Source organism: Notothenia rossii (genome assembly GCF_949606895.1).
Source record: "Notothenia rossii genome assembly, chromosome: 2".
NCBI lineage: Eukaryota > Metazoa > Chordata > Actinopteri > Perciformes > Nototheniidae > Notothenia > Notothenia rossii.
This window is the reverse complement of record NC_136904.1, coordinates 58,334,817-58,351,009: the sequence shown is the minus strand read 5'-3', so window position 1 is coordinate 58,351,009 and position 16,193 is coordinate 58,334,817. Positions and strand designations below refer to the sequence as shown.

Genomic DNA, 16,193 nt, shown 5'->3' with positions numbered 1-16,193 from the left:
GTTCCTTCATTGCTCATAATTGAGTTAATAAACTGGGGACAATGATTCAAATGTGGCTAAATAGGAAATTGGGGGATAAATGAGATAGAGAGAAAGTGAAAAATAGTGGGAGAAAGAATGTCATGCATGGAGGAACAAGGGTAGTTAGAGTCGCCGTCGCTTTTCAAGGGCACGTCAGCCCTCTGTGATATTAATGAAATGAGCAGCGGTCCTGATAATAGAGCAGTCTTATGAGTCTGGGGGGGGGGGCTCTGAGTAATGTCACACTGCATCTATGAACTACGTGTCTGAGGTCATGGTAACAATAAAGTTCCATTTAAGCTTGACTCCTATCAAACTGTTCCTCAGTATAAGAAAGGCAGCAGGAGATGGGAAATGAGGAGCTGCAACTCTGTTGTTAGATTTGATTTGTAATCTCGGCTCCTTTTTGACATGTTACAGAAAAAACTTCATGTAGTTCAGTCAGCTGATCAGTCTGCATGTTTGACTTTTTGAGTTGTAAACAGTTTGTAAAGTAACTCAAGTACTGTTCTTAAGTACAATTAGGTGCTTGTACTTTACAGTAAATGAGTATCCGCACGTGATGCTACTGTGTACTTCCTCTATCCCACTACAATTCAGAGGTAAATGGTGTACTTTTACTCCACTACATGTATTTAATAGGGAGGCTGTGGCTCAGTGCTCAGTGTGCTGGACTGCTGTCCCACTGCAGTCAGCATGTCGTTGTGTCCCTGGGCAAGACACTTCACCCCAAATTGCTCCTGTGGGGATTGTCCACAGTGCTGAATGTATGGAAGTCGCTTTGGATAAAAGTGTTTGACCAATTACATGTAATGAAATCTAATGTAATACCTTTAGTTCCTTCACAGATTTGGATGAATGATGTGAAATCTGATCAAGTCTTAAGTCAGACTTTAGTTCCACCTGGAGTAAATTCACAAGCTACCCTGCAGTATACAAAGTCATTCAAACTAGCTGCACCTTTACCAGCTTTGAGAACACTTTCATGATCAATCATTATAAAACATATCATATACTGTATATTATTCGGAAATGGACCAATCTGCACAACGACTACTTTTATTTCTGGTACTTTAACTATATGTTGATACTAATACTTTTATACTTTTACTTGAGTAACATTTTGAATTCAGGAATTTTACTTGAAACAGAGTATTCCTACACTCTGGTACTTCTACTTTAACTGAAGTACAAGATCTGAGTACTTCTTCAACCTCTGGTTATAAGTATTACAGGGACACAATAAATCTAAACCATCATGTCGAGTACCAAGAAAATGGAATTCAGAAAAAGTCTGAGACGGAAGCTTCTTTGTAAAATCTGAAACAAGCTCTAATTGGCAATCATTTTGTTTCACCTTCCCTTCAGCCAATCATGATTCAGTCGTGGGTTGGTGGTCAGTGATCACTGTATTTCACCTACAGGGTTTTGTGGGTAATTGAGGCCAGGAGTAGCTGCGGTGAGAAGACATATATAGGGTGTGAGGCTTAATTCCTCTTATCAGGGGCAGCAGATGTGGTGAGCTGCTTTAAGGCCGTCTGATTCCAGGACTCAGAGACGGAGTGGTACGCCAAAGCTTCAAAACTCTCCTGGATATATTCTCCACTGAAGATTACATCTCACTCTCTGAACTCTACGGCCACTGAAATTGCTCCAACCAAATCTCTCTGCAGCTAGTCTGAGAGACAGAGCCGGGAATGCAAATGTTTGCTTATCTGCCCAAACAAATAACTGGAAGTGTTTTTCTCCATAGGTCAGAGGGTGTGCTTCAATGGAAAGATTGACCGTGATTGAACTCTGCACATTCTGTTGAATTTCAAGTGTTCTGGCCTACAGTGTGGCTCATGCAGAGTGCTTCATTCCTTCACCATGAAGGGGGTAGGATTGGAAAGATTCAATGTGACCCGTGTTATTATGTACAGTAAGCAGCACCACTGTGTGCGTTTTGTACAACATGCAGTCAGTTATTCATTTATTTTGGGCAATTCTATGCAAAATATATTTTTTTATAGGATCTCAAACCATAATATGTTCACATAATTATTGAAATGCTGCTTCTCATTTTTAGCCTTGGATGAGTAGTAATTTGTCTTTATTCTTATTGTTGTATTACTAATGTGTGCTTTTTCTTTATATTTAACATGTTAGCTACTTTTTTATTGCTCACCTTTTATCTGCTTTGTCACTTTAGCTAAATACCTCACCGAGCGCACTAAGACACGCATCTACCAATGTTGCATGGTCAGCGTCCTGCTGTATGGTTCCGAGGCGTGGTCAACTTACGCGCGGCACGAAAGAGAGCTAAATACTTTTCACATGCGGTGCCTGCGCAACATCCTCGGGATCACATGGCGGGACAAGGTTACGAACGAGGCGGTGCTGGCGCGTACGGGCAGCAAGTCAATGTTCCAAACCCTGAACGTCAGGAGGCTGCGGTGGCTCGGTCACCTTCGCAGAATGCCAGATGGCCGCCTGCCAAAGGACATCTTATACAGCGAGCTGAGCGCTGGTTCCAGAGGCAGAGGACGACCACTGCTGCGCTTCAAGGATGTCGTAAAACGTGACATGAAGGCCCTGGACATTGCGACGGATAACTGGGAGAGGCTGGCGGAGGACCGGACGAAGTGGCGCCAGCAGCTGCGCGAAGGTGGTGACAGACTTGACAAAGACTGGATTCGTGGACTTGCTCAAAAACGTGGACATACTGTATCTCTCTGATTGCACTGTACAATCTCTTGTAGATTTTTCTTGCCAATAGGGACTGACACAGGATTTCTGAAATACTGATCAGCTGGAAGGCCTTTGTTTTCATCATGAAAACACGTCAATATCTATTTCCTGTTCACCCCTAACTCAATCTCTCACTCTCTCTCTCTCTCTCTCTCTCTCTCTCTCTCTCTCCAGGACCTGGGGGGGGGGAGTCCTCCACAGAGGAACTGGAAAGGCATTGCCATAGCCCTGCTGGTCATCCTGGTGGTCTGCTCTCTCATCACCATGTCCGTCATCCTCCTCACCCCAGGTAACTCAGCTCTGATTGGCTCTGCGATCTGATTGTCCTGTGATTCGCTCTAGTTAAAACATCCCTGTTAAAACCCTCTATGGTATGATGTTGCCTCCAGGCAACATACCCATTTTTTGTCTTTTACATTCACACAATACATCTCAAATTATGATGCAATACTTTAAAAAAGAGGCAGGACCATAAGGAACCAATAGTGTTTGAATTTGTCCCATGACTCTCTGGCGGCCAATTTGAAGACCCTGTTTGCTGCCTTTCCCACAAGTATCAGCTCAGCCATTTCTCTCCAAGAAATGTGTCTAAAAACGTCATTTCCTGCACATTTCTTGTCTAGAAAAAAATGTATTCACAATAATAGGTGAGTAAACCTTAATTTCTAATAGTTGAATGTACTTAATTAGCTAATTAGGTCATGAAAACTTGTTAAAATGCAAATGTTGCCTGGAGGCAACATCGTACCATTATGTTCAATTGTAAATGTTGCCTTGAGGCAACACCGTACCATTATGGTTTACCGTGATATTGTGGTATTGTTTGTTTAGGTATAAACTGTTCAAAAGCATACCATCCATCATAGATCATTACAATTTAACCAAGATTGATATTAAAGCCAACCCAACCATCTGTGCAAAGATGGGATAAGAAAAAGAAAGAAACATTGCAGGTTACCTGCCCAAGTGTTGTGCATGCAAACAATAAAAGCATGGGAGGAGTGGATCTTCTAGACTCACTGATTGCTCTCTACAGAACAAAGGTCAGGTCAAGGAAGTGGTATCACAAGATCGTGTTGCACATGATGGATTTCACTCTAGTGCAGTGTTTCTCAAACTTTTCATACCAAGGACCACTTAACCAATAAAAAAACACTTGCGGACCACCTAACTCCACAAATGTCAAAAAACACATCGTTTTTCTAGAACAGATTACAAATCGCCTGAAAATGTTACAAACAAGTGGCAACATGTGTGAAGAAGGTGTTGCACTGGGCTATATCATGCAATCAAAAGAAACTTAACCTTGCTCCATTGCGGAGATATTCCCACGAGAGTGCGGAAAACTTAAATTTATTTATTTATTTCAAATAAGAAATGTTACCAATATACTCACGGACCACTAGGGAGCGCTCACCAGTGGTCCGCGGACCACACGTTGAGAAGCACTGCTCTAGTGAATGCGTGGCTCTCGTACCGCAGGGACTGCAAGGACTGCGGCATCCCCAAGAAAGAAGTGTACACCCTGCTGAAATTCAAAGCTGAAGTTGCAAGTTGCCTTTGCAATGAGAGGAAAGTCTTGAAAAAGAGGGGGAGACCATCTCATAATGTTGACAGAGACCTGGCTGAGAAGAAGCACAGAGGTTCTGCCTCATCAGTGCCATCAACACCTGTGCGTCAAGACCACACTGACCATTGGCTTGTGTGGGTGGAGAAAAAGGGCTGGTGCAAATACCCTGGCTGTAAGGGTGAAAGTGCAGTGATCAAATTGTGTCACGTAGCTGTGCTCCACTGCTGACAATAACTGCTTCATGAACTTCCACAAGCAGTGAGTCTATTTTGTCAAATGGCTCAATAAAGTTTGATGAAAGATGCCTCGGCTCTTCGCGTATTTATTCCTAAAGGTTTTTTCACAATGGTACAATGTTGCCTGTAGGCAACATTCAGACATGTAATCTTGTTAAAATATAAAAAATAACGATTTTCACACTTTAATTGGCACGCAACTTAACCTGTTGAGGCTATTTAGTATTTTCCATGTGTTTTCAAATAAATGTTGTTCAAATTTGAAACAATAACTCTCTTTTTTCATAACTTACCATTATGGTACCCCAAAAAGCACCCCCAAATAATTATTTATTAAATATTTCTTTAGATTATGTTTATTTGGTCTATTCCAGGGTATATGCAGGAATCCTGAAGTGAAATTTAATACCTTTTAAGACCTTTTTTAAGACCCTTTCCATACATTTTAAGACCTCATCGCAACTTTGAGTTCTAACCGGTTACATTGGCAACACACTTTACCTCATATTGAAAAACATATCTTAGATTTCAGATACTGTAAGGAAAAATGGTGGTATAATGTGCTTTGCTCAACACCTTAGTACAAATAGTCACATTTACTATATTGATTGTAAGATAGCAAAACTAAACAGAGTGCAGACAGACTACTGAAGCCTCCTTTCCACAGGAACTTCAACCTCTCTGTGAAGGTCAGGTTTAATGCAGTATGCTGCTTTTTTGCTTCTGTAGACTCTGTGCTCTTTCATTCCAGTAAAACTCCTCAGAAACCATTAGAAACCAGTATTTGACAAATAAACAAAACAATTGACAAAACTTTGAACTATGAAATATGTTAAACTTTGGTGAGCTTCAGCGGGGTAATGCCATAGGAGCTCCCTCTCAAATACCCAGGGGTTAAATTGGGCTGGGGCTGTCCGGGGCTAAGCCCTGGCACATAGGACGATGCTCTGACGTCATCACCCTCACACATTTGTAATATGTTTACAAAAAAGGATATATATGTTATGACATTTCTCGTTCTTAATATAGACTATATTTAGGGTCGATATGTGTTGACTTTACTTTAAAATAGCAGATCTCTGTGACCGGATATAGTTTAGCTTAGACCCCGGCCCCACGAGGACGCATACGGTAAAACGCATACGCAAGCGCAAAAAAGGCCTCCGTTCACACGCATTCGATTCATTAACGTGTCCGTTCACACTAGACCGCTGGAAATGCTGGAAACGAGGCCTGTAAGTGGCGCTGCTGCCGCCCGAAATACACCAAAAGCAGCGACGAAGACCCCGGAGCATGGTTGCCATGGTTGCCCTTCTGTTTATTCTCCGCGGTGGACGGCGTGTTCTCCTGCTGTATATCTCTCCGGTAGTCCACAGCAGATGAAAAACACCCACCTCACCGCCTCTTCCAAGGAAAGAGGGGACCGTGCGGCAGAGTTTCCGTAAAAAAAAATGTTCCGCCGGTCAACATGTCCGTTAAAGTTTAAATCTTCCGTACAAAATGAGAAAAGTGCCGGTCAGAGGTCTTCTTTGTTATTTATTGAGCTTTAAAACAAATTGATAACGACTCTGTTCTCTGTATAATAATATAATAATATTGAATAAACGTTGCCTGCCTCTCTTTTCCTCCCCCTCTTCTGACAGCCCAGCAGCAGCAGGAGACGCGGGGAGATGGAGGCGGGCTATTTCATCGTTATCAGAAAATGATCATATGGCTTACACACGGAGCCGTTGGACCCCCAGAGCGTTGCGTATGCCGGTCTACCCACCTTGGAACCCGTTACTGTAGTCGTTTAGTTCCCCCCCCCCCACAGAGTGGAGCAAGGCAACGAAACTTAAAATAATAAGCAGCATTTTACGGCGCGCTATGCATGGGGCCGCCTTGGGGGGTTTCCCGACATGTCGTTTCAGTAAATTAAAGGGTGTTTCATGTTGTCGTTGCTGTGGACCTTCTTAATACCTTGGAAAATGCCGTTTAATACTTTTTAATACTTTTTAATAGCCTTAATCTTCGCTAAATTGATTTATCAACTTTTAATACTTTTTAAGACCCCGTGGACACCCTGTATTCTATGACAAAAAAATACTCCAAATTTCTTTTTTCCAAATGTCATCATAGTGCGTACCATAGAGGGTTAGGGTTTACATGTTTCTGTAGCTTCATAGTCTTCCACAACTGTAAAAGGTTCTGTCATTCTTTCATTCAAGAATGTGTATGACATTATGGCATGAAAGCTGTGTGTCGCTATATTTCCTACATTAACAATAGATCTCACCTCAACATTACTCTTGACTTAGGCCCCACGGACCCGGTTCTGGGGCCGAAATCGCGTCATTTGCAGGAAACAACGTTTCTTAATATTTAATGAAATATGAATATATTATATCCATATAACGGGAAAAAACTCATTTAACTGATATTTTTCATTTTTCTTTTTAAAAAAAACAAAAAAATGCTAACACTGACCCTCTGAATTAGCCCAGAGCGAAAAAATACTAACCTATTATTGCATCGAAAATCACTCCTAGCACCCTTATTACTTATTCTAGGTGCACATCCAACACATCTTTTATGATCTATTGTTACCCACCTCAACACTCAAAGATTACAAATTTGCGGAGAAAAATAACAAAAACCTACATCAAACCATGTGGCGCTAGGTAGCCAAAAACGCTAACATGGCTTACCTTGGTCTTTCTCTGGTCAAAACTGGTCTTCAATGGCATTAAAATGATAAAAACGATAATGTAGTTAATCCATAGGTTAATATCGAATGTGACTGTGTCCCTTTGAAATGTTCTGACGATCTATAAGCAATAAAACTGCTTTTCCGTTGCTTGTTATCAGAGCAGGGATATTTCTACCCTCTGCTGCAAGCTCGCTTGCGCAAAAACGCCACTTTTTTTTTTTTAACATGAGTGTGTGCGGGACCATTTCCCTTGGATTCTATTGGCTCTAATGGTCAGAAAGAGATGACACGTCAAAATCGAACAAGGGGAGCCAGAGATATGGAAAATCAACCCAAATGGCCCGAGAAGAGTTTTTTTTTGCTAAATCTATCTAAAAAGTTGTTTTGCATCAATGTTGTTACAGGGTACTTATTATATGTTGTACTTTGGATTCCTAAAGCTTTTAGTCTACTAACCCATCATCCAAGGTTAGTTTTCACTATAAGTACAATATATCTTTTGGACGGACACTATAATTTACAGTTTTTTAAAATGTTCAATCAATTCTTTAAAATAAAAAACATCTATATTGATTCTGACTTTTCTACATCCAACTCACAGGTGTATCATTACTTTGAGAAAAAAGATTATTAATTTAATCCTTTTAGAAGGGAAGATATGGTCATTTGTTCTGGGAATGTCATTTTCGAGCCTGAAACCTGAAAAATAGGTTAATAAACTATGAATGTTTTATATCCATGTAACGGGAAGAAACTCATCTAACTGATCATTATTTTTATTTTTTTGAAATAAAACCCACAATGCTAACGCTGAGCCTCTGAATTACTAACGAGCGAAAAATGCTAACAGATGACTGCACCGAAATTCACTCACAAAACCTTATTATTTATCTTTGCTGCACATCCAACACATCGTTTCACATCGTGAGGTGACACAGAATTGAAGGGTACCCCTGATTATCACTCAATTATACAAAATTGCTACTTTATAAACAAAAACAGACATCAAAACATGTGGCACTAGGTAGCTAAAAATGCCAACATGGCTCACCTGTGTCGTAGTCTGGTCAAAAGTGGTTTTCAATGGCATTAAAACAATAAAAACGCAGCTGAAGTTAATCTATAGATTAATCCAATGTGTCTGTGTCCCTTTGAAATGATTTCTGATAATCCATAAGCAATAAACCTGCTTTTCCGTTTCCAGATGTCAGAGCTAGAGACAGCTTCACTCTCATGCAAAACTGCGTGCGCGAAGCCCACACCTTTTTGTTTTACCATGTGTGTGAGTGGGGAGATTCCCCTTCGATTCTATTGGCTCTAACGGTCAGAAAGAGATGTCAATCAACAAAATCGACCAATGGGTTCCAGAGAAACGGTAAAACCCCCATTTCCACCCAAATCACCTCAGAGGTGGAGTTTTTTTTTGCTAAACCTCTCTAAAAAGGTCAAATGTCACTTGTTTTGCATCAATCTTGATACAGGGTACTTATTATATGTTGTACTTTGGATTCCTAAAGCTTTTCGTCTACCTTACCATCATCCAAGGGTAGTTTTCACTATAAGTAAAAATAATGTTTTGGACGGACACTATAATTTACAGTTTTTTATTTTGTTCAATCCGAATTTTCTTTAAAATAAAACACATCTATATTGTTCTGACTCTTCTACATCCAACTCAATAATATACACATTTAAGTTCCACTTTTTAACAGTTTATTTTAAAATGTTCTTTACACAATGACCTTTTTATAACAAATGTTCCCCCCGCATGACATAAAAGTAAATACAAAAGATGTAAAGGTCCCATGTCATGCTTTTTCTGCATGTAAACGGTCTGCAGAGTCACAAACCCTCAAAGAACACCCTGTAGCGAGTAAAACTCTAACACAGAAAATACCTGTCTATAATGCCCCAGAACGCCTCGTTGGACATTTCTCTTTTTCCATTGTTTTCTTCCTGGGTACAGTGACGTGCCCATACCCAAATGGACCCATTGGAGCCGTTACGTTATGTCCGCTGAGCCGTTACGTCCGCGGAGCCGTTGTGGCTTCCTCACACACACACACACTCAATCTTTTCTCAGCTGCTGCTCCGCCGATTTCTCCTCCCTGAGACGGCAGGACGCGGCGAGGCTGTGAGTCGGTGTGTGAGCACACACACAAACTCCCAGCCAGGCTGCGGTTGTGTGTGTGTTCGGGCTGTGTTTCGCTGTGTCTCGCTGTCTTGCAGACGGCCACTGGGCTCATAGGGAGGGGGGGGCAGGAGCTCCAACAAGCCGTTTAGGACAGAGAGTGAATACACATACTATACAGAGATGCTGTAAGAGAAACCAATGTGAGTTTGGAAAATTGCTAAATATATATCTATGTTAGTATACCTCAACAATGGAATTGTGATCAGTAGAAATGGCCATGATAAGGGACCTTTAAATAAAGGCATGAACCTGCTTCCAACGTTTATAACATCTCTTTCGGGTTGCTTAGGTTGAGTGAGTATATTAACCCCATCAGCATCGCACAGGCTCTTGTCGCATCCGAGATTTGAAGGACTTCTGTTCTTTATACGATTCTTGTATCCGCACCCCTGGTCAACACAATCTTCAGCCTCACTGCTAACTTCCACTTCACCATCCTGGAATAAGTAGATTAGAAAATACATTTCGGTGTTTTTGGTGCAATCAGATTTGAAATCATTGCATTGTGTTTCAGGTTAACACAAGTTACACTTTGATTTAAGCATCTTCTTTACTTACTTAAGTTTTCCCTGAAGAGATCCTCCTTTTCACGAAGACACACCACCAAGCACCGGATAAGATAAGATAAGATGGTACTTTATTGATCCCCATTTGGGAAATTGTTTTTGTTGCAGCAGCATAAAAGACAAGGCATTTTACAATAAAACAAAACTAGAAATAAACAAGAATAGAAAGAAAAGAAAAGAAAATAGAAAATATACGTGTTGAAATTGAAAATATACATGTAGAATTTGACAAGATATTATATATACAAATATATATATATACATAAATATATGACATGGAATATTAATATTAAATATTGAACATTGAACAGATTTTAAGAATGTAAAATGTACAACGTGGTTTTATTACAAGAGAAACTATGGGGCCAGCCAGATGAGATTTATTGTACAGAGTTATTGCAGTGGGCAGGAATGTGTTCCTGTGTCGGTCCTTGTGATAGCGGAGCTGCAGCAGTCTGTTGGAGAAGGAGCTCCAGCAACCTCTTTTATTCTTTCCACCAAATCATCCTTTAAAAACGAGAACATGTTAATGTTGAGAAACAATAAAAAAGGCTTGGTTTGCAAAAACTGAACATGCCGGTCATTGTCAGTTGCTGTTCATATTTATTTTAAATCAGTTTTTATCAAATGTAACGTTAATTATAATATATACAAATATATACATACTGCATTACAAATAATGAACTTTGACTGCAACTGTGAAACAAAGGATATAGGAGGATACAAAAAGCTAGCTATCAGTATGCCATGCATGCTACAGTAGCTTAAAACCAGTAGCTAATGACTACCTTACAGCTTTTGTTACACTGTATATGCAGTAAGCAGCTGTTGTAAATTAAGCTGAACAAAAATGGCTACTTACCAGGTAATTTCATAGATTATTAGGTTAAAATCCTGTTGTTCCACAGCTACCAAGTGTTCCACTCTCAGGATGAACGCAGATTGCTCCAACTCCACATGCGGTCTAGCAGAGCAAGCATGTGTTTTGAAACTATACCATTCAAACTCAATAGATATGAGTTCTAACTTAGTATATCCCTATAGTTGAGTGAACGAACGCAGACATTTTTTTTTCATAATCATTACATTTGTAACTAACATTTTCTTTTTCTTTTTTTAATTTGACAGAATTATTCAAATGAGTTGTAAACCAACTAAAACAAGTTGAGGTAAAAAACAAAAAGGTTATGTTGAAAAAGTATTTATTTTTAAGTGGAATCTACTAACCCCATGAATTGTTTTTTAGAGTGTTGAAACATTTCTACATCACCCCTCCACTGATGATATCTCACCGGTTTTAATCGAACAAGTAATTTGTTATACTGTGCTTGCATTATGTAATGACAATAATGTAATCTAATCTAATCCAAACAATGGATCAAATGACTGTGTGAGTAAAATAATCTGAGTAATTTTAATAAAAAAAGGATTATCCCTGTTACCTGACCAATACCAAATGGCTCACTAGTAAAGTAGCAACTAGAAGTGTAAAAAGTGGATATCACGTAGCCAGATCCCTTCTCCTAGTTTTGCTGTTTCTGCTGGATGAGTAAAGTGTATGATAATGTCGAAGTGTTACAATTCAAAATAACTGTGATTTGTTTAGTTCTGCTAACTCAACCTAATAAAATAAAAGCACAACACAGATTGAAACAACTTTAGTCTTGAGTTAATTTATAGATGTTTTGAAACACATTTTTGAAGTTAGAAATTATTGGTGAAATTATTTGAAAAGAGTAAACTGAATTTGTTTGCTCATTGTACCTAATTTCAGAGGTGGATAAAGTACTCTGATTATTTACTTAAGTACATTTAGTAATATACAGTGTAAAGATACAAGTAAAAGTCCTGCACTCAAAATGTTACTTAAGTAAAAGTAGAGTATTATAATCAAAATATACTTTTAAGTACCAAGTACTTATTGTGCATTACTGTATTTTCAAAATATTCTATTAGAATTATTGACTATTTATTGTGTTCATCACTTCAACGTTGCACTTGGTAAACGTGTGGTTTATTTGAATTACTTTATGCACTACTGGAAGAAAAGCCCAATGTTCCACAGATGTAAAACCTGGTTGGTCAGACTTTCATTGCCTCCATCAACACGCTGGAGTTATCAAGGAAAGCCAATATGGCTGAAATTCAAAATGACTTGGCCTGTTATTGTGCTCACAATCAGCAGCTGTCCTATTCACAAGAAGCTGACAATTGGCACATTCTATTTCAGCAAAACATTTCATAATTAAAAATGAAATATTTCCACGGCAACAATTGAACAGCTTCAAGGGTTTTCTCGTCCAGTCATGATCATGCTAATGAACATATGAAATGCCATTTTGTGCAGGAAATATCGTTCTGTGAGCATCTTTGTTTTGAATGGGGGTAAATAACTTTATGTAACTCACTCAACAGAGTTAGATGTGTCTGCCAAGAAAATATATAATCCAACTGTTTCTATTTTGATTGTAATAAATATGAGAACGTCGTGGCCACCTGGGAATACTTCATTGAAACAGTTATCGGCTGGTTGCAGTAATGAAACTGCATTTTTTATTATGTGGAGGTCCACTTCTAAACCGGCACATGACTAATGTAAATCCACTCTTCCCTTTTTGCTCAGTTTTGGCCTCCGCCTCCTTCAGTATGTGTGAGAAACATTTTGTTTTACTTGGCGGGGTGCATACAGTAGGTTTACACAATTTGATAAATATACAGCTGCCTGCCTCATGACAGAGGTGAACTGTATATCAACATATGAAGTTATTTGTTAATATGTTACATTAAGTATCTATTTATGTAATGTATGTATATTATTGATGATCTTTTGTATAGTTAGGAACTCTGCAGTTTCATGCCACCTATTGGCTGATTTAAATTCTAACCATTTATAAGCCAAAGTTACCAAACACATTCAGCCGTGCAGATATATGTTGGACATAGATCGTAATAATGTATTTTAGTTCTTGCATCTCTTGTTTCAGTAACTACACTACCTGAACTACCAACATAACACACAGTAATGTATCCCAGGATGCTTTCCAAAATCTGTAATACATTTTAGGGTGACCTTGTTTTGGTTGTTTTCTTGTCAGTGAAACATTTAAGTGTTAGTGTTTGAAGTGATTCCGTAGGTCAGCTGTTGCTTGAGATTGATTTTGAACTGTGTGTGTGCTAGTAAGAAAATGTGCAACACACGTTTACTTCAAATGTTAACAATTCATTGTTGCTTTTGCAGCTGACAGCCAACCTGGAAGTGACACTAAGCTGTCTGTGGAGGATCTGTTCAGACCGGAGTTCCAGGTCCACGACCCAGAGGCCAAGTGGATCAATGGTGAGTGATGAGCAACATCTACTGTGGTCTGCTGGAATCTGCAAGAAGGTTATCTTGTAATGCCTTCAGATGCAAATGAGCAGAGCACTGAAATCAGGATTATGTGCAATCATGTGCCTTCAACTGATTTACGAAAACATTCTTTACTAGCAACATAACTTAGGAGTACTGATAATTACAAGATGGAAGAAAATGATGTAGTTAATTCCTGCATGTCTCATCTGACGGTTGGGTTTTGTCCCGGTATTTGTTCTTCAAGCATACTGAAGTAGCATGTCACATGGCATGGTTAAGCTATTTTTGAGAATTATAATTGGACCATAAATACTGATATTACTGATATTGATACTGATAGTGATATCCTAATATTTTTGTATCACTTTTTGTTTCTTCTGGCAAAGTATCATTTCCACTAATATATATTTCTTAGTTTTGATTGGTGATTGTAATGAATAATATAGTGTTTTACATCAAACAGAAGGGACAATAACCTCCTAGTATAGAAGCGTTTTTTTTTTTCATTTGTGGCAAAGATGTTGCTTTTGTGTCTGCTTTGCTGCAGTCCGGCCAAAAACAGAGGACTTTTTTAACTCTTTATCAGACCAAGTCCAACTCTTGTTAGAAAACAGTGTTTTCCATGAAGTCATCCTATTAAAAATACTAGAGAGCTTGAGGCGGAGGCAACAATTTGAAGCAGGCGGAGCCTCGTAACTTTCTATTCAGAAAAATTCTGGAAATAAATGAAAATGCAGAACTTGCCATTGGCCTTGAGGAGATTTCTGGCTCTTAGAAGGCATTTGAATGTGTTTATAATGAGACTTCATTGTTTTTCTAATCACAGATAAAGCTGTCATCAGGCTTTATCGCCTGCCTGTTCCATGGAATGACACAATCAGCACACATGAGTCATACTCACTATTACTGTGGATCATGCAGTAACATGAGTGACAGCCAACTGAATACACTACCTGCTGTACATATATTTATACAAAACATCTTGATTCATACCTGACATGAACGACACCTCGATGAGTTCTGAGGGTGCTTTGTGAGAGCAAACAAAAACCGAGTGTTGAGCGGGGGTTGGGGGGGGTGACATCTCTCTTTGTTACTCTGTGGAACAGCCTGCAGACAGTTCAGTCTGAAACAAGCCCGCCGTGTTTCACCCCTTGCTTTACCTTGCATACAATTATGCAAATTCCAATGTTGGGATTTATTTCCCCTCGCCTTATTTACATTGAATTGATTCCTCACTTGCCAGAAGGGGATCATATGTTAAGCCCGGAAGGCTTTGGCTGGAAATAAACCACATCAAGTGAAGTGCAAGGTATTCTGATTATGGTTTGCCAAGGCGGGGGGAGATAACAATACCTCGGAGGGAGAGCGTGGAGAGAGTTGTGTTGATGGCGTGTTGCCCTCCGTCTGCCTCCTCCTGCAGATCTCTGTGTTTGGCTCTCCTCTCCTCTGGCCATCCGCTGTGGCTCAGACTGGGCGCCCGCAGGCAAGAGGCAAGGCCTTTCTTTCCATCAATATTTTATTCCCGGGTGACACTTTTCCACTATCTTCGCAACTCCATCTCATTCCCTGAGCTGACCTCAGGCCAGACAGAGAGCAGCGGTGTTGCTCGATGAGGCAGTCAGAGACTCAGCTTTATAGGCCGCTTTGTGGATGGATGGGGCAAAATAGACCCAGTACATATGGGAGAAGATAACAGACGGACGGGCGGGAGCAGAGATTGATCGCTGGGATTTGTAGCAAACATGAGATTTCTTTTTCCCAAATCAGAAGCTTTGGAGGTTTTGGCTCGAAAGTCATTTATCTCTGCCTGTTAGAGATAATCTGAATGGGTGTTAATGTGATCTCATTAATAGTCAAGTGTGAGTATGATGCAATGTCATTACTTTAGCTGCACAGAAACATTTAAAAAAAACTAAGGATGAAAGTCACTACCATGAAAGAATTATGATACTAATCTTTACAGGTGGTTTTTATATTAGATCATTAAAATAATAACATTTAAAAAATGATTTATTAACTGTATTTCTTATTATCAAAACATAAATGTATGATCATACACATAATAATGAGCTTTAATCCAACCCAGGGCTTGAGCTTAAGGACGTCCCGTCGTCCCGGGGCCGAAAAAAATAGTGTCAGGGAGGATAAAAAATAATTTTGGGACGAATTTGGGACGAGAATTAAAATAAAAATACCCTGCTAACTCTACTACAAACGGCGATGAAAATGAAATCGACTGCACGTTGTGTGTAGCACACAGTTATTAAACCCCCTTGTCAACATAAACACACAAGACATTTAGCAACCCACGAAACACACTCTCACACACACACACACACACACACACACACACACACACACACACACACACACACACACACACACACACACACACACACACACACACACACACACACACACACACACACACACACACACACACACACACAGTACGTAAGCTGTGCCCATGGCTGTCAGCCAGCCGCACAGCCGGCTGTGCCCGCGAATTCCTGGCTCGCAAATTCGCGGGTCTATCGACAGTAGGCTATGTACTGAGTGTGTGTATTTCGCGGATTGAGTGATGTAAAATGACAATGGTATGCCGTGGAGGAATTCTGAAATGTTTTACCGTTACATCACAAAAACGCACAGCAGAACCAGACCCTGGAGCGCCGGTGTTACAGTATAAGTTGAGTCATGACAACTGGCGACATTCTATTATTTTCGTCATCGGAATCCGGGGCGTGTACATTGAGGACCCATTGTTGACTTACCAGGAAAGAAACATCGTTTGTCGTTTACGTTCATCTTTTGCTATATCTGCCTTCCTAAGAT

General features: G+C 39.7%; 1 protein-coding gene across 1 annotated transcript in view; it reads left to right on the top strand.

Moving 5' to 3' along the window:
• Nucleotides 1–16,193, top strand: part of LOC307029645 (inactive dipeptidyl peptidase 10-like) — a 287,270-nt gene that overhangs the window by 25,594 nt on the left and 245,483 nt on the right. The window contains exons 2-3 of the mRNA XM_079665726.1: nucleotides 2,926–3,040; nucleotides 13,245–13,340. Of these exons, the coding sequence (XP_079521852.1) occupies nucleotides 2,926–3,040; nucleotides 13,245–13,340 (211 nt within the window). The remainder of the gene's footprint in view (nucleotides 1–2,925; nucleotides 3,041–13,244; nucleotides 13,341–16,193) is intronic.